The sequence below is a fragment of the Podarcis melisellensis genome, assembly GCF_964234715.1.
Source record: "Podarcis melisellensis genome assembly, chromosome: 6".
NCBI classification, from domain to species: Eukaryota; Metazoa; Chordata; class Lepidosauria; order Squamata; family Lacertidae; genus Podarcis; species Podarcis melisellensis.
In genome coordinates, this window is record NC_138538.1 from 3,957,636 (window position 1) to 3,985,534 (window position 27,899).

Here is a 27,899-nt window from a genome sequence, read left to right on the forward strand (position 1 = left end):
CTCTCAGCAGCTTTCAGGGCCATCAACCACGGTCTCCATCCTGGAGATGCCATTGGCTATTGAACCCAGGGCCTGCGGCATGCAGAGCAGATGGTCTGCCACTGAGCCATGGCCTTCCCTTTGTGTTTCACCACCACCACCACCTCCTCGGCCAGTGTGGTGTAGTGGTTAAGAGCGATGGACTCGTAATCTGGTGAACTGGGTTCAAGTCTCCGCTCCTCCACCTGCAGCTGCCGGGTGACCTTGGGCCAGTCACACTTCTTTGAAGTCTCTCAGCCCCACTCACCTCACAGAGTGTTTGTTGTGGGGAGGAAGGGAAAGGAGACTGTTAGCCGCTTTGAGACTCCTTAAAGGGAGTGAAAGGCGGGATATCAAATCCAAACTCTTCTTTTTCTTCTTCTTCTCTCAAAACATGAACTCATGAACGTCCAGCAAAGCTGATTCAGTTGGAAGAATCAGGACAGAGATAAATACTTCAACAACAACAATTTCTTATTTATACCCCGCCCATCTGGCTGGGTTTCCCCAGCCACTTTGGGCGGCTTCCAGCAAAATATTACAATAGTCTATTAAACATTAAAAGCTTCCCTAAACAGGGCTGCCTTCAGATGTCTTCTAAAAGTCAGATAGCTGTTTATTTCCTTGATATCTGATGGGAGGGCGTTCCACAGGGCAGGCGCCACTACCGAGAAGGCCCTTTGCCTGGTTCCCTGTAACTTCACTTCTCGCAGTGAGGGAACTGCCAGAAGGCCCTCAGCGCTGGAGCTCAGTGTCTGGGCAGAATGATGGGGGTGGAGACGCTCCTTCAGGTATACTGGACGGAGGCCGTTTAGGGTTTTAAAGGTCAGCACCAACACTTTGAATTGTGCTCGGAAACGTACTGGGAGCCAATATAGGTCTTTCAAGACTGGTGTTATGTGGTCTTGGAGGCCGCTCCCTGTCACCAGTCTGGCTGCCGCATTCTGGATTCACTATTTTGCAGGAGGAATTCAAGCACGTACCAAATAGGTTTCATAGAGTTTTCATGTAGTTAATGAACAGAACTGAGGGGAGAGAGACTTTCTGCAGGCAATGGCTTTTCCACCTGTCTTGTCCTACCCCATGGGCATAACCAGGATTTTGGTTAGGGGGCGCTTTTTTAAAAAAGCCTGGAACAAAAAAAAACAAGGTTCTATCTTGTGAACAAATAAACTCAGGTAAAGGAGCATTTGGATATATATTTATAAGTCTCTGCAGCTCCCATTTTTTCCAGTGGGGTCTGTGCAGTAGATCTTCCCGATGGACTGTCCCCCTGTTACTTTAAGATCTAAACTGAGTGTGGAGACTTCATACCGTTTGAGTTTTCTTTCCATCTCTGCTGTTGACTCACAACACGGACAACCGGTAACAATCTCCCTCTGTGAAATGGGCACAAGACCTTCAAAGAGTGCAAGATGTTCATGTAATGAATAGCACAGGCTCCTGAGGACACCTCCGTCATGGCAACCCAGTGAAGCATGGAGAGTTGTCACCGGAAATGGATGTGATAACAGCAGGTTAGTTAATGACTTCGCCATGTGTCTCCAGGGCTGACCTGTCTACTAGGCAGCGCTGCAGGTAATTATACTTTAGACAGCTTCCTTGATTTATCAGCTGCCGAATCTGCTGAAGGGTGTACAGGTTGCCCTTGCAAATTCGAGCATGGAAAGGTATGGCCTCTGATGAGCAGAATCTGTGACACATTTGCTCGCAAGAACTTCCGGATTGCCTTGCTGAGTGAGGCCAGGTTATCTCTCGCTTGGACTACTGCAATGCGCTCTATGTGGGGCTACCTTTGAAGGTGACTGGGAAACTGCAACTAATCCAGAATGCGGCAGCTAGACTGGTGACTGGGAGCAGCCGCCGAGACCACATAACACCAGTACATTGGTTCCCAGTACGTTGGCTCCCAGTACGTTTCCAAGCACAATTCAAAGTGACCTTTAAAACCCTAAACGGCCTCGGTCCAGTATACCTGAAGGAGCGTCTCCACCCCCATCGTTTTGCCCGCACACTGAGGTCCAGCGCCGAGGGCCTTCTGGCGGTTCCCTCCCTGCGAGAAGCCAAGTTACAGGGAACCAGGCAGAGGGCCTTCTCGGTAGTGGCACCCGCCCTGTGGAACGCCCTCCCACCAGATGTCAAAGAGAAAAACAACTACCAGTCTTGGCGGCTGCTCCCAGTCACCAGTCTAGCTGCCTCATTCTGGAGTAGTTGCAGTTTCCAGGTCACCTTCAAAGGTAGCCCCACATAGAGTGCAATGCAGTAGTCCAAGCGGGAGATAACTAGAGCATGCACCACTCTGGCGAGACAGTCTGTGGGCAGGGAGGGTCTCAGCCTACGTACCAGATGGAGCTGGTAAACCGTTGCCCTGGATACAGAATTAACCTACACCTCCATGGACAGCTGTGAGTCCAAAATGACTCCCAGGCTGTGCACCTGGTCCTTCAGGGGCACAGTGACCCCATTCAGGACGAGGGAGTCCCCCACACCCGCCCGCCCCCTGCCCCCCCCAAACAGTACTTCTGTCTTGTCAGGATTCACCCTCAATCTGTTAGCCGCCATCCATCCTCCAACCGCCTCCAGACATTAGCAGCGCTGAAGTGACCTTCCTCGGGACGCAAGCCTTGGCAGTGTGCCTGGAGGTCTTCAGCTGCCCAGGCGACAAGACCCCCCCCCCCAGCCTTGCTAATGTGTTGTGAAGCAAAGTTGAGCGAGACGTTGTGCACCTGCTGTGGACTGAATATATTCAGCTGCAGGCTGACCTTTGGAGGAAAAAAAATGAGGAGGACAGAATGGAGTTTCCTGGAAGAGGGCCTGGCTGGCCAGGTGCTCCTGTTCAGGGTTCCACCCCACACTGCTGCAAATTCCACATGCACTGGGCCGGCTGGCTGAAGTCCGTCGCCTGACGTTCCTCTGCTTCATTGCAACACATGGCAGAACCAGTGCCTCTCTAATCTGAGCCGACTCCACCCCTGACGTCATCCAGGTGCACTGACCTGGTTCTCTCTTCTGCCACCTGAGTTTCGCTTCCTAGTCAGCTGATGCCCCCGCCCAGCCCAGGCTCAGCCCTGGCCGTCGCTATAAAGTCGAAGGCAGGCTGGGAGCGCGCAAGCCAAGAGCAGAATTCTTGCCAGAGGCAGCAGACAGGTAAGAGCGCCGATCTGTTTTGTGTGTGGAAGGGGGAAGGGAGAGCGAAGGCATCTGTTTGGATAACATCTACGCTCCCACCTTGGATTGTAAAACCCAGACGGCTGTTTGGAAAAGTGGCTCTGCATCTGCCACCCTGAATTTGCTTCTGATGGGAAGCAGAAAGGCTGGTTTTACTTGCTTCTCTCCAGATTTTGCTGGACTCCAATTCCCATCCTGGTCAAAGGGCAGGGACCGAACTGTTGGAAGAGCCACTGATTCCCTGCTCCGGACGCTGCTTGTGGTTGCTGTTAATTAGCCGCCAGTTAGTTAATAAGCGCTCTCTTTCCAGCATTTTGTGTTCTCCTGGACTCCCTCACTTTCTCCTCGCAGTCCCAGGATGTTCAACTTTTACGAACTTCTGTTAGAAGCTGATTTTGCAAGCCTGCAAGGTGGCTGCCGATGTCCTGACCATATTTAGTGAATTTCTTAAAGTTATTTTGGAGGAGGATTCTTGAGGACGAAAGAGGCTTTTGGACCTACTGTCTTTAAACCCTTTCGTGACATTTTGTTATGTAAGATCAAGGAGTTTACACAGGAAGATATGGAAATGGTTCTCATCTTGACAGTAATTAAGAAATGAATAATCTGCTCTAAGTGGATTGGGTGCTGATATGAGAGTCGACATTATTTGTGTATCAGAGTAGACCCACTAATACTAATAAACCTAAGTTACCCATCGCCATTTTCTTCAACTCTGAGTAGGACTAGCATTGAACACTCATTGATTTTAAAGTGTTCCAATTTTATGTGTTGGAATATGAAGGTGCAAGACAATGTACGACAACAGAAGATGTTTGGAATTATTGCAGATGCGATAAATTTGTTCACATTGTATTCTTAAAGCATTATTATTGAACATTTTGAAACCTGATGATAGTTTTACTACATTTGGTTTAACATTAAGGGATCTATTTTTATTTTTATTTTTGGTTAGTTTGTTCTCAGAATAAAGGCTCAATTTTTTATTTTTAAAAAACACAGAAGGATTCCTTCAACAAAGCAATTCTTCTTCTTTAATAAGTAGTTTTATTGATTTCCAATATATAACAATTACAAAAGAGAGACAGAAAGGTGTAAAAACAAAATCCCAAAGCAATTCTTGTACTTAAGAAAACGAGAAAACCTTATCACAAATCAGAAGAAAAGGGTTATGTGGTTGAGAAGGAGGGTGCTGTGTAAACTGGGGTCAGAGGTCATGGGAATCCTCATAGAACTCTAGCCCAACGGTTGCCATTAATTTGATTCTGAATTGATTTTAGAATGTATTTCTATTAATTGATTGTGATTTTATGTGAAACTGTGTTACTTTTACTCTTGTTAGCCGCTCTGAGCCCGGCTTCGGCTGGGGAGGGCAGGATATAAATAAAATTTTATTATTATTGTTATTATAAGTTGGTCATACCATTAAGATTAGGGTAGCAAATCTTGCAATTTTATTTCATTAATATTTTCAATATCCACATGTGAACCCTGAGGACGAAGAGGGTTGATGAGGGACTCCCACTATGGCAGTGACCCCCTATGCTCCTTAAATTCCCGTAATACATAAATCCAGCACTGGATATTCCCTCTTTGCCCTGGTTGTTGCAGTGATGGCATTCCTGCTGGCTGGAGGGGCAGTGCTGGTGCCACCCGTGGAGAACTGCCAGGCTGCAAATCAAGTTCTTCCAAGATCTAATTTTAAAACCGCCCACCCCTGTGGCACACATGCCAAATGGAGAAATGCAATCATTGCATTGTCCTGGAAAATCCTGCGTTTCCCTATGACTAACTTTTTATGATCCGGTGATCACTCCTGTGTGTGATGCAAGTTAACCTGTGATCCTGCCTCCCATGGCATCAATTAGCCGGGCACGATAACACCTAGCAAGTCATCATCATGGGACAATCTTTTTCAAGTGATTGAGCAACTGCATTGCATAGTTCCCAACCGTTTTTTAGAAAATAGCTGCCGCATTAATCTGTTAAGACAATTAGATGAATCTGTTAAAGAAACTTCTAGCCAGCTACAAGTGTCAACTGGGACCTTTGGGTGAAGGGCTGGCGATAAATTTTATAATGATAATTATCCTGATTCATAGAATGGCAGTGGTTGGTTTGCTTTTAATCCTTGTGTGTGTGCATCCAAGTTCTTTTTAAAACCTGAGGGTCAAACTAGCAGGTGTGGATTTATTCAAATCTGATTGCATATGGCTACTCAATTAATATACAGTCATACCTCCGGTTACCACTGCTTCGGGTTGCGTTTTTTCAGGTTGCGGACCGCCGAAACCTGGAAGTACCAGAACAGGTTACTTCCGGGTTTCAGTGGCCGCGCATGCGCAGAAGCGCTAAATTGTGCTTTGTGCATGTGCAGAAGCGCAGAAGCGCAACCCGCGCATGCGCAGACGCAGGTTGCGAGTGCTGCGGGTTGCGAACGCGCATCCCACACGGATCACGTTCGCAACCCAAGCGTCCACTGTGTTTTATAAAGTAAAAAATCAGTGACTGTTCCCCCCACAAAGTGACAGTACCTCCCCAAAAGTAGAACATTGAGGAAACACTGATGTTCTCCTGCGTATTCAGGAACCCAGAGTTGTAGCCTCACCTTGGCATCTTCCTCTGTGTGCTTCACCCCCCAGAAAGAAGCAGCAAACATGGCGACGTTGTACCCATCTCTCGAGGACATGAAAGTAGACCACGTTCTGAAGGTGAGAGACCAGTCGGTCCTTCCCTTGGGCTTCCTGTTGCCCTTCCTTTCGTTTTTCATTTTTATTATGTGTTTTGTGTTTTGATTTTGCATTTCTATGCTGTAAACCACCCTGAGATCCCTGGATGAAGGGCGGCAAAACAAACAAAACAAGCAAACAAACACACACACACACCAGGCGGACATCACTTCTGTTGCCTTTTCGCCACATCTGCCTTATTGCAGGGCAGATTCGAGGGTAAACCGTACGTGGAATGAGTCTGCCCCTGCGGCTTGATGGAGGTAGAAACTGTCTCTCATGCCTTGTTACGCTGCCGTTTCTACGGAGATATACCATTGGTATTCATCACTCCTGTTATACAAACATCTCCAAATGGGTCCGAACTTCAATGTCTAAAATTCCTGGTAGAGGACAAGGATCTAGAGATCACGCCAAGGGTGGCCAAATTCTGTGCAATTGCCATAAAACTCAGGGAACAAGCTGTACCACCAAAATGACTAAGGTTTTAAATGACAATTTTAGGTTATATTTTAATGATCAAGATTTAGTATATATTTTTAACTGCTGCTATATCTGAATTTTCTCTGTTATACCCAATTGCAATTCAATGTATCCCTGTTGTGTTTTATGATTTTCCTGATATTGTAAGTGAGCCGGAACTGGTCTGTGACCGTAATAATAAAATTCACTCATGCCTTTTTGCCACCCACTGAAGACCTTCCCTTTCCAACAAGCCTTTTAAATGCACTGTTGTTCCTATAAACGAGATTGTTCTTAATTGCTTGTGTCTTTAATTGGCCAGTTGCTTCGAGGTGTTTCCTAGGAAAGGATTCCTTTATGGAAGCATATAAACAGCATGCACATGGGACCTTCATGCATCGGCTCAGTCCTGGTTTAAATCGCTCCTCCTTGAAAGCAGGAGCTTTGGGGTCATGTGGGGCGAAGAAGACCCTGGAGATGCCAACCTAATCACTTGTCCTTCTTGCCTCCGCAGGCCCAGGCAGACGCAGCCCCCAAGGTGCCAGCCTCCATCCCTGCTCCGCTCCCTGCCCTCGTTGTGCCATCAGCTCCTCCAGCTTCTCCCGCAGAGAAGGCCGAGCCGCCCAAGCCAGCAGGTAACACAATCCAGAGGTGACAAAAAGCCTTCGGTGGCACCAGAGGCTCGCAATGCAAGCTTCAACAGTGCCGAGATGTCATGTAGCTTTGTGGCTTAGGACCCTCGTATCTACGGGACTGCCTCTCCTGGTCTGCCCTGCAGAGGACCTTAAGGTCCATGAATAACCATAGTTTAGAGGTCCCTAAAGAAGTCAGACTATCCTCCACCAGGGCCAGGGCCTTTTCAGTGATGGCTCCGACCTGGTGGAATGCTCTGTCCCAGGAGACCAGGGCCCTGCAGGATTTAACCTCCTTGCATCAGGCCTGGAAGACAGAGCTATTCCGCCTGGCCTTTAATTTAAATTCAGCCTGATCTTTTATTTCCCTTTTCTTCCCCTTTTATGAAGATCACCCGCTCTGAGACCCCACAGCTAATTCTCCCCTGGCCCAAGTAGGACCAATTCAGCCAGCTAGCCCTGGAGATTATCTAATTGATTTTTTATTTTTATTGTTATTCATGTTTTTATACTGTATTTTATGCTGCTTTTATAATTAAGTGTTTTAAATATGATGTTAGCTGCCCTGAGCCTGGTTTTTGAGCCAGGAAGGGCGGGATATAAATAAAAAATTATTATTATTATGTAGAGAGAGATTGTAGAGTTGGAGGAGGTTCAGAACACGGGATGGACCACTAAGAAGAACAGTTCCAGCGTCTGGGAGTTTTTAGCTTGCAGAAAAGGCGAGGAAAAGAAGACATGATAGAAGGTTTAGAAAATCATGCAGGGCATGGAGAAAGGGGAGAGAGAGGAAAGCTAGAATTCATGGGAAGCTGAACGTTGGAAGATTCAGGACCGATAAAAGAAACCCACACAGCACAGAATCGAACTATGGACCTCACTCCCACAGGAGGCGGTGATTAGATGGAGGGCTAGCCCTTATTGTCAACATGTGCAAACACATCGTGAGATCTAGAGACTTGATTTTTGTGTTTTGTTTTGCATTCTCCGCAGCTGACGCACGAGGTAATGCGCAGAGTGCATTATTGTGCAGCTTACGCTCTGAATTCACTTCTCCCTCTTTCTTTCCTCTCCAGCCCTGCCAGTTTTGTACCCGAACCTCACGGACTTCAATGATTACATGGGCCTCTCCCTCACCAGTGAGGAGGTCCAAAAGAATCTGGGACTTGCCCCGGCAGGTGGAAATGTAAGCATTTCTGAGGGTCATCTGCAACACCTTTTCACATTTGCAGAATCCCTGTATGCAGGGGCATTCTGCCAGGACCTGCCTATCTCTAACTCTGGGGTGGAGAACCTTCCCCACCAAAGGGCCACATCCCCCTCCGTGTAACCTTGCCAGGGCCACATGCCAAGGGTGGGTGGGACCAGAGTCAGTGTAGGTCTTTCAAGACAGGTGTTATGTGGTCTCGGCGGCCGCTCCCAGTCACCAGTCCAGCTGCCGCATTCTGGATTAGTTGTAGTTTCCGGGTCACCTTCAAAGGTAGCCCCACATACAGCGCATTGCAGTAGTCCAAGCGGGAGATAACTAGAGCATGCACCACTCTGGCTAGACAGTCTGCGGGCAGGTAGGGTCTCATCCTGCGTTCCAGATGGAGCTGGTAAACAGCTGCCCTGGACAGAGACTTGGCCTGTGCCTCCATGGAGAGCTGTGAGTCCAGAATGACTCCCAGGCCGCGCACCTGGTCCTTCAGGGGCACAGTTAGTTACCCCATTCAGGTCCAGGGAGTCCTCCACACCCGCCTGCCTCCTGTCCCCCAAGAACAGTACTTCTGTCTTGTCAGGATACAACCTCAATCTGTTAGCCGCCATCCAGCCTCCAACAAATTTGTACAGTGACCCAGTGAAAGGCTGTTCTGGAACTAGCATAGCCAGGTCAGGAGTATTGCAGACCTTGGGATTTCAGTGAACTAAAAGTGACCCCTGGTGATTCTCCTTCTGTGCTACCTCCCAGCGCTGAGCCTTGGAGACGGAGGTTAATTGGGAGATGGAATGTCCCTACCAGTTAGGACAAGCTTCCTCAACCTCGGCCCTCCAGATGTTTTTGGCCTACAACTCCCATGATCCCTAGCTAGCAGGACCAGTGGTCAGGAATGATGGGAATTGTAGTCTCGAAACATCTGGAGGGTCGATGTTGAGGAAGCCTGGCTTAGGATAATGTGGAGCATGAACCAGCCTCATTATCCAGTGTGTGAAAATTAAATTGACTGTTCCACAACTTGGGTTCTTTGGCAGGCTGTGACCTCAGCGCCCACCGCATTGGGCTTGGTGGTTGCCCCTGTGACGGGAAGCGACCTGGGGATTCGTCGGGCGGAGATCAAGCCCGGCTTGCGGGAGGTTCACCTCTGCAAGGATGAGCGCGGGAAGACGGGACTGAAGCTGAGGAACATTGATAAGGTGAGTTCTGAGGTTAGGACTTTCCGAGGCAGGAAGAGCCAGAGAGCGCTACTGGATGAAGGCCCATCTAATTCAGCCTTGCGGTTTTTACAGTGGCCCTGCCTGGGTCAGCGTTCTTTGTTGTTGTTTAGTAGTTTAGTCATGTCTGCCTCTTCGTGACCCCCTGGACCAGAGCACGCCAGGCCCTCCTGTCCTCCACTGCCTCCCGCAGTTTGGTCAAACTCATACTGGTAGCTTCGAGAACACTGTCCCACCATCTCGTCCTCTGTTGTCCCCTTCTCCTTGCACCCTCCATCTTTCCCAACATCAGGGTCTTTTCCAGGGAGTCTTCTCTTCTCATGAGGTGGCCAAGACTGCCTTGAGACAGTCTTTAAACCTCTTTTGTTGACCACCAACATTACACTTTCCCTTTTTAAGTTCGGAATAGAGTAGTTGCTTTGGAAGACGATAATCAGGCATCCACACAACATGACCAGTCAACAAAGTTGACGTTGAAGAATCATTGCTTCAACACTGGTGATCTTTGCTTCTTCCAGTACACTGGTATTCGTTCGCCTGTCTTCCCAAGTGATGTGTAAATTTTTTTGGAGACACCGTTGATGGAATCTTTCGAGGAGTTGGAGATGGCGTTTATAAGTGGTCCATGTTTATGATGCCAATCAGCCCAGCTGTTGGGTGCCCAGGCCATCAACTCCCTCCCCTTCTGAGAGGTGTGGGATTGGCTTCCTCGAAATCCCATCTCACCTGCTGCTCAGGGACGCCTGCCTCTGGGCTCTAGGCGGACGTGGCTCTTTCCTTGCTGGTCTCGTTTTAGAAATCAAGTATGTCGGTTTTCACCAGCCCAATGTCTTCTGCAGGGCTTGTTTGTGCAGCTGGTCAAGGCCAACTCTCCGGCTTCTCTGGTGGGCCTGCGCTTTGGAGATCAGATCCTGCAGATCGACGGGAAGGATTGCGCAGGCTGGAACGCGGACAAGGCTAAGCGGGCGCTGAAGAAAGCCTCTCCGGAGAAAATCGTCATGGTGGTCCGGGACAGGTGAGGAGCAGGAAGTGGCTGTGGTTATCTGAGTCGTTTTATCACCCCGAAGGGCTGCCTTTCCTAAGAACCATAGAATTGCCTGTAAAATTAAGGATGCTCATAAAATGCAAGTTGCAGGCGCTTCTCCTCTTCTTGCCTTTTCAGGAATACCATACTTTTCCATCCATAAGATGAGGATTTTTAATTAAAAATTAGCTTTAAAATTATCCCTTGTCTTATACATGGGTAGGGACGTGGGTGGCGCTGTGGGTTAAACCACAGAGCCTAGGACTTGCTGATCAGAAGGTCGGCAGTTCGAATCCCCATGACGGGGTGAACTCCATTGCTCGGTCCCTGCTCCTGCCAACCTAGCAGTTTGAAAGCATGTCAGAGTGCAAGTAGATAAATAGGTACCGCTCCAGCGAGAAGGTAAACCGCATTTCCGTGTGCTGCTCTGGTTCGCCAGAAGCAGCTTAGTCATGCTGGCCACATGACCCAGAAGCTGTATGCCGGCTTCCACGGCCAGTAAAGCGAGAAGAGCACCGCAACCCCAGAGTCGGCCACGACTGGACCTAATGGTCAGGGGTCCCTTTAACTTTACCTTATACATGGGTAGTGCAGAGGTGGGTTGGGCGATTGGTCGCAACGGCAAGCGGGAGATTCTCAGCGGCGATATTGTGGGTGATTGGTGGCTGTGAGAAGGGCTGCAGGCGATTGGCTGCCGCTACGGCAATGTCTTCAGCAACATGTGCAATTTTCAATGGCGGGTGAGTGGTTTTCGGCAATCAACGACTCTGGGCAATCCTGCCCATGTTCTTGATTTGGAGTTCCCAAAAATAGGGGGTGTCTTGTAGATGGAAAAATAGGGTATATCTAAAAATATAGGAAAGGGGTTGAAAATAAAACCCACCCAAATCCTAATGGCTTCCAGGCTCAAAGGCCTGGTTTCCCAAGCTCTGGTTTTCTGGAGAGTGGAAATGGCTAAGCCGGTGTATGCTCTTTTCCCCGGCAACTCAATCAGAAAGGTGGGGTACAATGAGTAAAATGATAATTGTATTTAACGTACGATTGTGTCGCTGCTCACCCTAGTAATAGGGTTGTCAAATTTGCAGATGACACAACCGTGATTGGGCTCATCTCTGAAAGGGAGGGTGAAACGGACTATAGAGATGAGGTGGAGCGGCTGACAGAGTGGTGCAGAGCTAACAACTTGCTCAGAAATACAAGGAAGACAAAGGAGCTTGTGGCGGACTTCAGGAGACAGAAGAGCAATGTCCAGCCACTTTTGATTGATGGGGTCTGTGTGGAGAGGGTAACAACGTTTAGATTTTTGGGCATTGAATTACAAGAGGATCTGTCCTGGAGTGTCAACACAAGGGGGCTTGTGAAGAAGGCGCTGCAGAGACTGTACTTTTTGAGAATCCTAAGGAAAAACCATCTTCCGCAGAAACTGCTGCTTGCCTTCTATCACTGTGCCATTGAGAGCATGCTCACTTATGGCTTATGTGTGTGGTACGGAAGCTGTACTACCCAGGACAGGATGGGGTTGTGCAGAGTTGTTAAGGCAGCAGAGAGCATTGTTGGCTGCCCACTCTCCACCTTAGAGCAGATTTATGCCACAAGGTGCCATAGGAAGGCACTGGACATAGTAAAAGATCCATCGCATCCTGGTCACTGTCTCTTCGAGCTCCTGCCGTCGGGACGGAGATACAGGACGATGAAGACAAGAATGAGCCGTCTTAAGAACAGCTTCTTCTCCAGAGCGATCTCGGCCCTGAATGGGAAGCCTGGACTTTGAAAGTCATCTAATCTTCCTTGCTGTATTATACTGTATTGTTTTAATTAGTGTTTTTATAGTTGTTTTGATTTTGTGTGGGTGGATGGAGCAGCCAAGTAATTTCATTGTCCCCGAGAGGGGGCAATGACAATAAAGATATTATGATTATGATTATTATTGTGATACGCTATTACATGACTTTAACATTATAATCTTTGCTCGGTAGGCCTTTCCAGCGCACGGTGACAATGCACAAGGACAGCATGGGCCATGTGGGCTTCATTGTCAAAAAAGGTCAAGTCAACTCGCTGGCCAAAGGCAGCTCTGCGGCTCGGAACGGGCTCCTCATCAACCATTACATCTGTGAAGTGAACGGGCAGAATGTCATTGGCCTGAGGGTAAGGACTCTGTGTGAAAGGGGCAGTGGAGCAAAGGATGCTGCGGAGAGCTCTGTGGAGCCACGCAAATTTCGGGCTGCGTTCAAATCCTTAAAAGCTGGAAACTTGCTTTTAAAAAACCAAAACAACTCAATCAAAAAATCCAAGCTGTCTTCTGCACCCAGTCCCCAAATCCAGATGTAGCCATGCCCATTCCTCTCAGTGCTCTACTGTGGCTATGTCAATATTATTACGTTTATTTGCAAGTCCTCTGTTATGCGCAGCATCTAGCATTCTTTGGGCACATATACAGGTCCACACCTTCTGCCTGGTTTTGTTTGGAACTGATGGGTCAGAGGAGGGTTTGGAGGAGAGATTTCAAGAGCAGGGAGAAAGTGTTGGCTGGCATAAAATACCATATTTTTTGCTCTATAAGACTCACTTTTTCCCTCCTAAAAAGTAAGGGGAAATGTGTGTGCGTCTTGTGGAGTGAATGCAGGCTGCGCAGCTATCCCAGAAGCCAGAACAGCAAGAGGGATTGCTGATTTCACTGCGCAGCGATCCCTCTTGCTGTTCTGGCTTCTGAGATTCAGAATATTTTTTTTCTTGTTTTCTTCCTCCAAAAACTAGGTGCGTCTTGTGGTCTGGTGCGTCTTATAGAGTGAAAAATACGGTGGTTCTTTTCTGGGGGGTGTCCAGGCATGTGGGGCAGCGAGAAAGAGGGGGTCCATTTAGGGTAAGCAAAAGAAATCTCTGGCACGGGTTCGAGTCTGCCTCACATAGCTTTCCACACCCGAGCCACCCTTAGAGCAGAGCATTCCAAACTTTTCACCTTGGTGGCGCACTTTTGAGACGTGCATCATTTTGCAACACAGTAATTCAGTTTTGCATCATTTCATGACACAGTCATTCAGTTTTACTATCAAACTGCAGGTTAAACTAACCCCTTTCCAGCCCCAGGAAAAGCGCAGGGAGAATTTGTGCGGTGTAGCTACACACTGCAGCCAACACACTAACGTGTCACAACACACAGTTTGGAAAGCTCTAACGTGGAGTGTGCTGCCAATTCTTCCCTTTGACGTTGGGTCGCCCGACATCATGGTGACATCGGGTGATTGACAGGTGGGCAGGTTGAGCCTGCCTGATTGTCAGAAGTGGCCTCTGGGAGTTCATGGGGAGAGAGAGAGATGGGAAGCTGGCCCACCAGTTAGATCCTGTCCCCCCTCCCGATTTGAGGTACTTGGGGACATTCTGGATGGGCAAGGCTTAGTGGAGTTTGGGTGGCACAGGACAGAACATACTGGGCTATGAGGGGAGAAAGGTAAAAAGGGGGGCAAGCATGGATAGCTCAGTGGGTAGAGCGTGAGACTCTGACTCTCAGGGTTGTGGGTTCAAGCACCACGTTGGGCCAAAAAGATTGGGGGTTGGACTAGATGACCCTTGGGGTCCTTCCCAACTTTCCAATTCTACAATTCAAGATCCTCATTCAGATAGTGTTGGGATCTCCTAGCTTTGCTCTCTTTCCCGCAGGCAGCTGTCAGGGGCCCCAGACAACAGGGGGGCACAAGAAAAAATGTCGTTTTTTAATGGGTACAGGAAGGGGGGGCTCCCTTGTGCAATTCAGTAAAGTGGCAGCTCGCCCCATCTTTGTTTTTTGTTTTTTCAATTTTTTCAATTGATTTTCCCCCCAAAAAATAATTAAACAAACAAACAAACATCTTAATTGTACTTAATCCAGTCTTATTAACATTGTTCACTGACTTCCTCAAATCCCCCTGGCTGAATTTCAGTGTATATCATTGTCACAGTTTTCCAAAACCAATTTTCTCATAAAATTAACTTAATCACTTAACATCTTTCTTTCTTTTCATTTTAACTTTAAACATGTTATTCTCTAACATTACATATTTAAATCCTAAGCCTATCTGGTATTTGCAAGTTTCCCCAGTTAAGTTATCTTATCATATTTAGTTAAAGATTCTTTAATTTTCATCCATTCTTCCTGGTACTCCTCCTCCTTCTGGTCACGGACTCTTCCAGTCAGGTCGGCTAGCTCTGAAATGTTCATCATCTTCATCTGCCATTCCTCCACTGTTGGGACTTCTTGTGTTTTCCGATTCTTAGCTAACAAAATTCTAGCTGCAGTTGTGGCATACAAAAACAGTCTAACATCTTTCTTGGGCAATTCCAAACCTGTTATTCCATCTTTGAGCAACCTTCTTCTTGAACTCTTCCTTCTCAAGGACAAGGAGATCACAGAGGTCCTCACCAACGCCGGCAACATCATCACTCTGACCATTGTCCCTGCCGTGATCTACGAACACATGGTCAAAAAGTGAGTAGCTTAGGGTTGGGTGGTGGTGGTGGGTGAGCAGAACGGCTAAGTGAGGGAGCTGAGAAATGGCCACCCAATCCGTAGCTCACCCCAGCTGGGAACTCGCTGCCACAGAGATGAAGAACCTGTGGCTTTAGATCTTGAGAACATCAGAAGGGTTTGCTGGACCAGACCCATCAAGTCCAGCATCCTGTTCTCACAGTGGCCAACCCAATAGGAAACTAGGAAGCAGGACATGGGCACAAGAGCATCTCCCTTCTCCTGTGGTTTTCCAGCCACTGGCATTCAGAAGCGTTGCTGCCTTTGTGGAGTCCGAGCTGAGCCATAATGGCTAGCAGCAAGCGATAGCCCTCTCCCCCTCCATGAATTTGGCCAATCCTCTTTTAAAGCCATCTAAATAGGTGGCTTCTTCCTGTGGGTGGGAGTTCCATAGTCTAATCATGCACCACATGAAGAATTACTTTATCTGCTCTGAATGTTCCGGGACCTTGTTGAAGTCCAAGCTTCCATCATCTCTGAAGGTTGGCCACCATGGCTGGGATTTGATGTGAGTTGGAGTCCAGCAACCTCCAGGGGGCCACAGATTCCCCCAGTCCTGTGCTAGACAAGTCGCATAAGCTCCCAGTCTCTGTTGTCTACCTTGAACATAAATATAAGAACACAAGGAGAGCCCAGATCAACGGTCAATGTAGTCCAGCATCCTGTTCCCAACAGCAGTCATCCAGAGGCCTTTGGAAAGTTCAGAAGAAGGGCCTGAAGGCAACACTCATCCATTTTTGACCCTTAGCAAATGGCATTCCGAGATAGACTGCCTCTGAACCTGGAGGCTCCATTTATATAGAATGGCTGAAGGGCCTAACCACCAGGAATTTGTCTGTTCTTCTTTAAAGTGTCACCTAAGGCAGGGACGCTGGTGGCGCTGTGGGTTAAACCACAGAGCCTAGGACTTGCCGATCAGAAGGTCAGCGGTTCAAATCCCTGCGACGGGGTGAGCTCCCGTTGCCTGGTCCCTGCTCCTGCCAACCTAGCAGTTCGAAAGCACGTCAAAGTGCAAGTACAGTGGTACCTCAGGTTACATACGCTTCAGGTTACAGACTCTGCTAACCCAGAAATAGTGCTTCAGGTTAAGAACTTTGCTTCAGGATGAGAACAGAAATCGTGCTCTGGCGGTGCAGTGGCAGCAGGAGGCCCCATTTGCTAAAGTGGTGCTTCAGGTTAAGAACAGTTTCAGGTTAAGAACGGACCTCCGGAACGAATTAAGTACTCAACCTGAGGTACCACTGTAAATAAATAGGTACCACTCTGGCGGGAAGGTAAACGGCGTTTCCGTGCGCTGCTCTGGTTCGCCAGAAGCGGCTTAGTCATGCTGGCCACATGACCCGAAAGCTGTACGCCAGCTCCCTCGGCCAATGAAGCGAGATGAGCGCTGCAACCCCAGAGTCGGCCACGAGTGGACCTAATGGTCTGAGGTCCCTTTTAAGGTCATGGCAGGCACCATATCAGTGGCAGGAAGCATTGCGATCTAATAATGTGTTCCTTCTGGCTCTCCCATCGCTAGTCAGTTTAACTAAGTGACTTTAACTTCTAGTGTTACTGGGGTGGGAGAGGAGGAAAAAACTTTTGTGGCCTTAGCTGTAAAACTGAATTTTGCAGGGAGTATTTTGACCTCTTTTAAAGGGCTCTTGCGACACCCGGGCTGATTCCTGTTCCTTCTGTCTCCTAAGGCTTTCGAGTGGGCTGGCGAAATCTTCCATGGACCGTTCAGTTCCTGATGTTTAAAATTGCTCAAGACTTTCCACTGCCTCTCTCTTCCGGGATGAAATACACCACAGAGGACTCCTCCAGAACCCTTTCAGTCTCGTTGGAGAATACTCAGAGGAGCAGAAAGATCAGTCAATTCCTTGAAGCTTTCAGCTATTCTTTAAGGACTGTGAGGACTCCAGAGATTTGATGGGGACATAGTTGAGTTTATTGCATTCCTGGGTGATTCTTATCTCCATGAGGAAGTGAAGCAGCCGATTCTCCGATCTTCATAGCTTAAATGTAAACCGAAGAAACCTGCCCTTCTGCTGCCTATTCAGACAACCCAATCAGACCTGGGTGCCTCCTATTTAGCAGAATAGCCAGCCTCGGGCTTGCATAGCTTTAACACCAGAACCACTGTGGTCCAGCAATGAGTTCCAAATTTACAAAGCAAACAGCCTGACTCTCTTAGGGAAACACTAGCCTGTGTTAAGTGATGCCAACGGTGCGCTCTTGTTTAAGCACATTGGACATGATTGCAGGGCCACCTCGATCGGTGCCAGAATGAAAGAGTGCCTGCTTTGAATGCAGTGGCGTAGCGTGGGTTGTCAGCACCCGGGTCAAGGCAAGTAATTTGCGCCCCCTAACCCATGGATTTGCGCCCCCTAACCCTAACCCCCAGATGTTGCGCCCGGTGCGGCCGGCCCCCCTGCACCCCCCATGCTACGCCACTGTTTGAATGCCATGTCAGAAAGAGAGCAGGGATATAAATGCACTAAAGTCATTCCTTTGCAGGGATTTGAGCATGTACTGGAAATTAAGGTTTGCACAATTAAAGTAGATTAAAGTGCTCTGCTACAACAAATCTACTTAAGAAAGGACTGGTTGTGATTAACGGAGCGATGGGGCAATGCACTGAAAAAAGTGTGAGATGAATTGGTGATCAATGGGAAGATGTATCCACACCCTGCAAGCAAACCAGGATGAATGCTTGTTGTTGTACAGCTTCCCTGCAGTCAAAGCTAACATACTTTGGATGAATCCTAGGAGTTAGCAGGCCGGAAGCTGGCCAGTGGTCCACCGGTGGATTGCAGTCTTACCTTCCACCCATCCCTTTGAGTCTTGGCTGTGTACAGAAGGAGGGTTTGCTACTTCCAGGTGCACCTGTGCTTTTTGCTGCATGTTTGCTGCAGGATATTGAGCAATGATAGCTGCTCATGGGCATAGCTGTCAACTCACAGATTTGAAAATAAGGGACCAGCAGCCTCGAAAATAAGGGATCAGCAGCCAAAATAAGGGATTTTGCTTAGCTTATACAGAAATCTGGCACTGATGGAGCCAGGCTGCTTTGGCTGCGACTGACTGTTTTTTGCAGGGGGTTGGACTAGATGATCCTAAGGGTCTACAACTCCAACCAAAGAAGAGTGCCAGACAAAACTGATGAACGACGTTGAGATGGCAAAGCTTACAGGCAGAATTAGAAACCAGGAAGAGGACCTCTTTAATAAAGAATGGGGAACGTTTATAATTTAGTTGAAAAGCTATTGTAAAGAGTTACATACATTGGTCGGATTGACAGAAAACTTGTAGTAAAAATTTGAACTATGGATGGACAAATGATTTATAAAAATAGAGTTATGAAAGGGATCCAGAGGGGGAAATCACTACATTAATATGCTGCACTGGTTGGAGGGGATGCTGAGCAGCATGTTGGGGCTGCCGTCGTCCTGGTGCAAGGAGTTCCATCGGCCCTTCCCTGCCTGAGGGGGGGGGGAGAGACTCTCACCCACACCGCCCACGAGCCCGGCATGAGATGGTTGTGGCACCGCCGCGGCCGCTGAAACACCACCCTTCTGCGTCCCTCCCCATCCCCTCCTCTTTCTCCTCCCTCAGGCCACCTCCGCTGCTGCCGCCACCTCCGGCTTCCCCTGGCAGCATGGTGGGAGTCTCGCAAGAGAGGGGCTGCCTGCCTGCCCGCCGCCACCAGTCTCCTCATGATGCACCCCTGAGGGGGAAAAGGGAGAGACCGAGACGCGGCAGCTCGTGTGCACACTGTCTCGAGGCGGAGGACCCCCAGCCGCTGCTTCTCTCCCGAGCCAGGCGAGCATGAAACCCGGGAAATTTAAGGGACATCATCAATAAGGGACAGCAGGGGGACACGGCGCTGGGATAAGGGAGTTTTCCACCAAATAAGGGACGGTTGACAGCTATGCTCATGGGGCAAACTGGCCCTTGGTTTGGTTCTGCTGCTCCTGTCCGGAGTAAGCCAGTGTGGAAGCGAAGTCTGCCTCCTTCTCCCCCTTCCAGTTTCAGCCTGGACCAATCATGGAAAGCAAGACGCCTTTGGAGACTGAAACGACATTTTATTACAGCCACCAAACAGACGAAGGTTACAGGACAGTGGAAATCAAAACCCAAGAAGAGTATACAGCTTTTAAGTTCTGTATTTAAAAATATATTATATAGATTTTTTTCTTCTTCTCTTTCAAATATAGTCATACATTTATTTCTCGGCAGAGCTTTGGATAGTCTAACAGATGTGTACACATATCCACAAGTACATCACATGGGCGGCTTTCCTCGTAGCGCACCACCGGCCATGTTTGCCACCCTTTCACCAAAATCCACTCTTTCGTGCTCTCCTTCCCTACCCAAATACTTCACGTTACAGTTAAAACAGAGGCAAAACCTACCTCCCACTGGCTAGCTCATTTGGAAAATCTGCCTTCTATGTTTCCCCTAACCCTTGCCCCTTTCTGTCACCTAAGCAAACCGAGGGTTATCATAGATTCCGGTGTCTAAGACGACTTTTTAACCCCGGAAAAGAGGTTAAAAAGTCAGGGGTCGTCTTATACGCCGGGTACTACCTCCGAGGCAGCAGCGGACGGCGGGCTCCGCGTTGCGCTGGGCGGCTGCCTCCTGCCCAGCATATGAGGCTGGGCTTATAAGACGAAACCCCAAATTGGCACTGCCAATTTGGGGGGGTCGTCTTATACGCCCAGTCGCCTAATATGCTGGAATCTACAGTATTCAACCTACCCTCGACTCTTTCAAATCCTTGCGGCGGCCTAGTCACATGGGCTGTTTGTTTGCCACAAGCGCAGACACAGATGCTGTGGCCACCACTGCTCAACTGGCTTCAGGAGGCTCGTGAAACTCTGGGCCTGGGCTTGCGACAGACGGCATGCCCAACCTGTTCGCCCTTGCTGCTACGTCGTGAGCCTGAAGGGGAAAGAAGCACAGGCTGACCGAGTGGCTTGTGAAGGCACCCCGGTCACAAATGCGAGCCTTGTGGTCAGGGCAGCTGAAGACCTGTGGTGCAAACTGTGACACTGGCACCAAGAGGGGTGGGATGGGACCATGTGCTCGCTAGCATTGGCTCTGCATGCAACAGAGTCCCCATTAAATCCAAACGTAAGCCCAGCTCTAGTACCTTCAATTGCACAAAACACATGAAATACCGTGAAAATATCTTAAACGAGAAGTAATCGGCTAGAAATATTATCTTGCAGAAATCAACTAAATAATAACAATAAAAAAAACTTAAGGGAAAACCTAAAATAGAACAAAGCCTTAACGGGATGCCGGCTACAAACCTCGTTTCACTAAAGTATTCCGCTTCCTCAGAAGGAAATAGAAAAATATAAACTTTAAATGACCAAAATTCAAACAAGGGTTGAATCCTAAAAATTCTGACGTATTATAAAGCAGAACGCAGTAATAAAGGATTGAAGACTCAAAAGTACAGTTTCTAATACGGAATTTACAAAAAAGGTTTGAAAACCTAAATAGCAAGTTTTAAAAGGGAGCCAGTGTGGTGTAGTGGTTAAGAGCGGTAGTTTCCTAATCTGGGGAACCGGGTTCGCGTCTCCGCTCCTCCACATGCAGCTGCTGGGTGACCTTGGGCCAGTCACACTTCTTTGAAGTCTCTCAGCCCCACTCACCCCACAGAGTGTTTGTTGTGGGGGAGGAAGGGAAAGGAGAATGTGAGCCGCTTTGAGACTCCTGAAGGGGAGTGAAAGGCGGGATATCAAATCCAAACTCTTCTTCTTCTAAACAAAGCCCAACTTGAAGAAGGCAAAGCACAATAATAAGGGGTTGAAGGCTCAACTATGAAAATTCCAGTGCTGCTTTAACAAAAAGGTTTAAAAACCTAAATGGCACAAATTCAAAGAAAGGAATACAAGATAAAGCTGTTTTAGGTTTTGAACAAACTCAAGAACAGGGCTGAAACACTCCCATGGTCTAGATGTGACTGCTGATGTTAAAGCCTGATTTGATGTCCACAAGATAATATTTCTAGCTGATTTCCACATTTTAATAATATTTCTAGTTTATAATATTTATAATATTAATAATATATTAATATTTCTAGTTGGTAATATTTCTAGTTGATTCCCACAAGATAATATTTCTAGTCGATTACTTCTTGTTTCAGGGATTTTTGTGGCATTTCATTTGTTTTGTGCAATTTCTCGGTTCCATGGCTGTTGCTTCCATAGCTGAGGCTCTCTCTGTGCCATAGGGCTGGCATTGGCGATTGGCATTGCTAAGCATCTTCTGAGGCCCACATCTTTACAAGGTGATCCCCAGCTACCCTTTGAGCTCTGCATCCCTCCTTCTCCTTCCCTGTTCACCTGTCCTCTCTGAGCACACAAGTCCTGAAGAGGGATAAGACACGGCCATTTCCTCCACCGCCTTTTGTCCCCCCTGTGGGCAGTTGTCCAGACTGGACCCAGAGGGAAGGGCAAGCAGTGCCCCAAGAGCAAGGAGCCACAGGGCCTGCTGAGGGGCTCTTGCCATTGCCTTCATCTCCTCGCCCGGAGACCCAGCAATGCTGGGACAGCCAAGCTTGCAGCGATGTTTGCTCGGCTGTTTCCCCCCCTGCCCAGTCCTTGTGGCCTTGCAACGGCATGCGACAACATGATCAGTTGAGGATGGACGGTTTCAAGAAATGGACAGGCCATTTTTTAAAAAATAGAATCACAGAACTGTAGAGCTGGCAGGGACCTCAAGGGCCATGTAGTTCGACTCCCTGCAATGCAGGAATCTCAGCTAAAGAATCCCTCACAGATGGCCACCCAGCCTCTGCCTAAAAACCTGAAGGAAAATACAAAATTTCTTTTTGTCCATTCATATTTTTATTTCTTCCCATCATCTTATGCTTTAATGATAATAACAGTAATAATTTTAAATTAATTTATTTAAATTGCATTTTAACCTGTATTTTAAATTGGTTTCCCCCCCTCCCTACTATGTTTTTACTGTAATTTTACTGGTGTTAGCCGCCCTGAGCCCAGCTTTGGCAGGGGAGGGCGGGATATATAAATAAATTTATTATTATTATTATTATTATTATTATTATTATTATTATTATTATGCCACCCATCTGAGTGCATTGCCCCAATCGGTCTGGGCGGCTCCCAGCAAAATATTGAAAATACAATAAAACCTCAGATATTGAAAACTTCCCTAGATGAGTCTTGGGCTCCCTTTTCCAGCTCTAAACTTCTATGATTCTTGGATACTCTAGTAGGACTGAAAAACAGAAACACAGGAAGGGGCCATGCAAGCCAGGGCAGGCTTTCTTTAGTGCCTGGTGGTCGCTAGGAACATCTTAAGCTCCATCGCCAATGAATGCACCCAGTACTTTCTTTCTCCCAGATGAATAAATGGTTGTCTCTCACTCCTACAAGGAAACATATCACACTGCATTTGAGGGATGCTTTGTGGGGAGGGCGGAACTTACCTGTTGTCCCCCCGCCCCCCCCCAATTAGGGATCTTGTATGGGAGTGCCCTCCCCAAAGAGATCTGCAATATACAAGCCCTCCCTCCCACCTATCCTGACGACAGACGTTTTGCTAATACAGAGTAAATAGCAGTCATAGAATTTAAGGCTGTATGAGACTGACCCTCAAGCACTGAAGGGGAAAGTCTCCATGCGAGGAGGAGAAGGGAGCACAGTCTTTTCACTAAATACTTCCCCTGGCATCTGCTCGCACCAATCCCTTTAAACCAGCCCACCCAGTGGCATCCCAGTAGTCCAGAACTGGAACTGGAAGTGCAGCATAGAGATACTCCCAGCTCCCTACAACAGCATCACCCAAACACCCATAAGCTTAAGCTCAAATAAGACAAAAGGACCCATTGAGCCACCTGTGGCTTATATTTCTTCTCTCAAAGCTCATACTAATTATGGAAGAAGCAACCAGGTAGGAGAACCGTATCCCGGCTTCCTTCACCTCTTCAGTTACGAAAAATGGGCTTTTCCAACAGTACGGCGGAGAGCTGGTTAGCGGGACAGGAAACCAACCGCCTGAAGCTGTCAGCCGATAACCTTTGCATGGTAGGGTTCAAGTTTGCCAAAAGTGAACATAGTGCAAAACAAGACAAAAACCGAATTAAGGACTCCTTAATTACTGCCCCAAGCGAGGGGGGGCGGCCAGTTGCTCTACGCGAGGTATATAATCTGGCTCTTCTGCATCTCGGCCGGCAGCCGCTTCCAATAAGTGGACGACGTACAATTCAGTTCCCAGCTGGGGGAGTCAGAGCCAAAGAGAGTTCGAAAAGTCTCGTCATGAACGTGATGGGGAGAAGTGACAATAACGTGGTCGTCCAAAGTGAAGTTTTCGCGCAACATTCGTGATCCACTACGTTCTGTTAACATTCTCAAGTGGGGGGGGGGGAGGGAGGCAGAAGGGCTGGGATTTCTCTCCGTAATTCTGCAACGCTTTGGGGGTAAATAGGCGAAAGTGAGCCCAGGCTCAAATTTGAAATGTCTGCTTCCCCGGCCCGGCCTGTTTAGTTCTTGCTTTCCAAGTTAGAGAACCAAACTTTTGAACATGGTAGAGCACCATCTGGGGGGCATTTGGTGCCAGCGATCAGGGCTTTACGTGAGACAAAGCTCCCCAAGCGTTAGCCCTGGGAAATGTGAACGAATGAAGTGTCTCTGAGAAAGTGCAAAGTGCCTTTCCCTTCCCCCTGAGTAGCCACAACCAACTCTGGGGATTAAGGAAAAGGAAAACCCAAAGCAGAGGGCATGACTTCAAGACAGGCCTGAGTCTTAAATCCTAACAATAAAAATCCAGTTTATACGTACTACACAGTGTCTCATCCCTGGGGCTCCTACACCACCTAGAGGAGATATATGTTGAGTCTTAAAACAATCATACATCTAGGCATTCATTCATTCCATCCCATGTGAGCTCTCTTCCTACTGGTTGCTCCTCAGAGTGCGGAGAGTCGTCACTAATGGGACAAAAAAAAAGCAGCAAGAATGTGGCTGTGTGCATTGTTCCTTCGCGGTTGCTTTGAAAAAGCATAGTGGGTAATTGGAACACCAGTGGCAGGAATGAGAAGTTGTGGGCTCATGAAACAGGTTGCTGGATTTGAGAGAAAAGGGGGGCACAGCACATCTTAGTGGTGTGAGCAGCATCATTTGTTTGAGGTTGGTTAAAGCACTGGTTTTTCAACAGGTGGGTTGGGACTGACCTCTGGGCCACGGCTTGATCTATGATGGGTCACAAAAGCAGCAGTTGCACTATGGTAAAAAAAAAATAATGGGGCATGTTTGGGTCGAAGGTGGGTCCTGGGTGTGAAAAGACTGAAGACTACTGGACTAAAGAATACTGGTTTGGATCAACCCCTTACGAAGTTTGCCAAAGGAGCCTCCAGATGAAAGCATCTGTTTTTCTTAGGGGATTCGTGGGCACAAAATCTGAAGGAAGCGGGTGAATAAGAAGAAAATTGAGTTGGGAAGGGAGTTGTATTGCATGACTCCAGCATAAAAGGTAAAGGGACCCCTGACCATTAGGTCCAGTCGTGGCCGACCCTGGGGTTGCGGCGCTCATCTCGCTTTATTGGCCAAGGGAGCCTGCGTACATCTTCCGGGTCATGTGGCCAGCATGACTAAGCCGCTTCTGGCAAACCAGAGCAGCACACGGAAACGCCGTTTACCTTCCCGCTAGTAAGCGGTCCCTATTTATCTACTTGCACTTTGACGTGCTTTCAAACTGCTAGGTTGGCAGAAGCAGGGACCGAGCAACGGGCGCTCACCCCGTCGCGGGGATTCGAACCACCGAACTTCTGATCGGCAAGTCCTAGGCTCTGTGGTTTAACCCACAGCGCCACCCGCATCCAGCATAAGAGACTATTTATTGGGCATCACTGTCTGGCAAGTGGGGGCAGGGAAAAGAGCAGAGCAGGATGAAGCCACAGGGACATGGGATAGCGTTGGGCAATTTCCTTATTCAGACCACTAGGCCACCCAACATGGCATTATCTATCCTGACCAGCAGCGATTTATCTAGAGTCCCTTACCCCTCCCCCCATGATCATGTCCATTGAGTTGCGCCTAAGGCAGGCAGTAATGAAAACATTAAGAACAAACAGGAGACGCCCAGTACAGTGGTACCTTGGTTTACAACCATAATTTGTTCCAGAGGTCCGTTTGTAAACCAAAACAGGTTGTAACCCAAGGCGTGCTTTCACCAATGGGACCTCCCAAAAAATTTGTTCATAATCCAAAAAAAATTGGGTTGTAATCCAAAATAAGTTTGCAAACCGGGACATGCACTTCTGGGTTTGACGTGTTTGTAATCCAAACCAAGTTACCACTGTATTGAACCAGGGCCAGGGCGCATGCGCTGCACATGTGCGCTGCCCTCTCTGCCTGCAGAAGCTACTACTGAACAGTAGCCCTGCTACTGCCCCTAGTGGATTGGAAGGGAACTTACCTAAGGTGACAAAATGGCATCAGTGGCACAGAAAGGGCGACAGGAGAGGGTTGGAATGCGGGATTATAAATTGGTAAAGTCATTTTTTTTTTTTTGGGAAGAAGAAGAAACACAAACTGTGAACTGAGCTTGAAAATGCAAGTGCCGACTGCTTTAGTAAGGCTGGGGAAATGGTAACCCATTTCAAAGGAAGGAATTTGCCATTTTAAACTGTCAGGAAGGTGACGGGCGTTGTGTCATTAGATGGAGAAAGGGTTCTGCTTTATTTTTTGTGCCCCATGAAAGAACCAAGATGGTCCCTTTGCCTGGAAGAAGGGAGGAAAGCGATGTCTCTGGGTCAATGGACCATATGAAGCTATCTCACGTGGAGTCAGATAACTGGTCCATCTAGGCCAGTGCTGCCTACACTGACTGGCAGAGGTCTCTCCCAGTCCCACCTGGAGGTGCGGGGGAATGAATTTTGAGCCTTCTGCATGCAAAGCAGGTGAACGATTGCTGAGCTATGAAATCCACTCCCTCCTCACTTCTGAGTCAACCTGGCAGTGGGTGAGAATACATCTCGTCACTGCAAGGCAACTGTGATGTGCCCCTTTCTCTTCCCATCGGGAGCCGACAAAAGGCTCAGGCAGGATCTGTAGTTACTGCTGCAAAATCCTGTAAGTGAGGGAACACGAGCAAAAGTGTGTGGCGGGTGGTGGCCTAGTGAGGATTAGGGACACCGGTGGTTTCTAGAGTAGCCTTAGAAAAAGCAGAAGAGAAAGGAACAAGTTATCGGAGAGCTTTTCCAGCGTATCGCAAAAATGGCCAGAAAGAGCCTACTATGGAAAGGAGAGAGATCGGGAAAAAGTCTCGTAACTTCCCTGAAGTGGAATGAAAGGAAAATTTCCGCAAGCTAGAGCACCTACGGCGTGAGGGTCTTTCAGCAGGGAGGCCGGCTGCCCAATCCCAGCTCTTTGCAATTCCTCCAGGGTTGCAGAAAGAGGGGCAACCCTAACTCCCCCAAGTCATTTGTATAAATCGAGATGCAGCAGGTCAGAACTGTCACCCAGGTGCCCCCCCAATAAATACCAAAATAAATAAAAAGTCTCAGTGCGTGGATGAAATGTACAATCAGTGGTCAGCTAAATTATGGTCGTTTCCATGAACTGGCTCTCTCTGGGCGAAGCATGTGTGCGGCGCAACGGGCTGAGTAGGGGAAGGAGGTCATGGCTGGGAGCAGGAGCTGCTGGTGTTGGTGACGGAGCGGCAGCTGATCTTGCGAATGGAGTGCAGGGCGACCATGCAGCAGCCCCGCAGGAGCGAGCTAATGTTGTAGATGGGCTGGCCCTGCCTCCTCTGCGAGCGGCACAGCCAGGCAACCGTAGGCACTGCCGGCACCACCACAGCCAGGAGATCCACGATGAAGTGGCGGCTCCAGTAAGTTTGAGGCTCCGCTGCCGCTGCTGCTGCTACGAGCTCCTGGCCCGGCTCAGCTTCTTCTTCTTCTTCTTCTGGGGCGCACATGACGCTCACCGACTGGCTGGCGCTAGAAGGCTGGCGCACGGTTGGGCTGTTGGCCACTGGGCTTGGCGAAGCTGCTTGCTCAGTAGCGTTCTCTCCCTCCTCTACTGCGCTGATCGACACGGCTGAGCTGGGATCAGCAGCTGCCATGTCCGTGGCCCCCCCAGGAAGGCTCTGGCCCTGGATCTCCAAGCTACGCGGTTCAGCTGCATCCTCCATTTCAGACACCCACACGGAGGTGGGGCTGGCCAGGCTGCAAGCCTGGGATTTCATCACCTTTTCTAGGATGGTATCGAGATCCGGCTGGTACTGCACAAAGTCCGTCTGTATGGCTTGCTCCTGCATGCAGCTGGCTTGAACCGCGGCCTCGACGCTGTGCTGAGACCCCATCAGCTTCTCGTACGTGGAGCTGGTGGGCACCCGGGACCCCAGGGTGAAGTTGGTCTGCAGGGAGGTGTCGTCTGTGCCGCACTCCACCCCTGAGGACAGGAGGCTGCTCTGGTCCAGCAAGTCCGTCCGGCTCAAGGAGTCGTCTGCAGCCACAAAGCCACTGTCACAGGCCGCTTCTTCCACTGAGATCTGGGAGCCGCCCAGGTTCCTGTCGGCGGCTCCTTGGTCACTCAGCTTGGTGTAGGTGGAGCTGCGGGTGAGGGAGCGGGCCGGAGAGCCCCCCGCGGACTCGGCAGCCCCCTCTTCTTTGACCGTCCCGTCCTGGGCGACCTCCATGCAGTGCAGCAGGGTCTCCAGCTTCTTGTTCTGAATGTTGATGTCCACAAAGTACTTTTGGAGCCCTTTGTCTTTCTCCATCAGGTTGTTCTTGACGGTGTCGATGACCTGCTTCAGCTGCTTGATCTCCTTCCGGGCCTCCTTCAGCGCCAGCTGGGCCTCCACGCGGTGGCACTCCTCCTCGATCCAGTCCTCCTGCATCCTGGAGAGCTGCGTCTTCAGGTCGTCGATCTCGGCATCCCTGTAACAGACGGACAAGCAGATGGTCACTGCCCTTGCTAGCTCTG

General features: G+C 48.8%; 2 protein-coding genes across 5 annotated transcripts in view; one reads left to right on the top strand and one right to left on the bottom strand.

Annotated features, from left to right (window-relative positions):
* The first annotated feature begins 2,817 nt into the window (after positions 1–2,817).
* On the top strand, positions 2,818–17,246 carry SDCBP2 (syndecan binding protein 2). 2 transcript variants are annotated; one of them, XM_081917170.1, is made up of 9 exons: positions 2,818–3,165; positions 5,773–5,897; positions 6,892–7,012; positions 8,086–8,195; positions 9,242–9,403; positions 10,261–10,436; positions 12,422–12,593; positions 14,816–14,907; positions 16,632–17,246. In XM_081917170.1, exons 1-9 carry the CDS (start codon positions 3,060–3,062, stop codon positions 16,684–16,686), a joined length of 1,119 nt encoding a protein of 372 aa, XP_081773296.1. In that variant the 5' UTR covers positions 2,818–3,059; the 3' UTR covers positions 16,687–17,246. The 2 variants fall into 2 exon arrangements, with proteins under 2 accessions (XP_081773296.1, XP_081773297.1); XM_081917171.1 differs by having other exon boundaries at positions 3,078–3,165; positions 5,829–5,897.
* Positions 17,247–22,257: 5,011 nt separating this feature from the next.
* Positions 22,258–27,899, bottom strand: part of SNPH (syntaphilin) — a 47,166-nt gene continuing 41,524 nt past the window's right edge. For all 3 annotated transcript variants that reach the window (XM_081916941.1, XM_081916942.1, XM_081916943.1), the window contains one exon: positions 22,258–27,853. In XM_081916941.1, the coding sequence (XP_081773067.1) occupies positions 26,590–27,853 (1,264 nt within the window). In that variant the 3' untranslated portion in view covers positions 22,258–26,589. The remainder of the gene's footprint in view (positions 27,854–27,899) is intronic.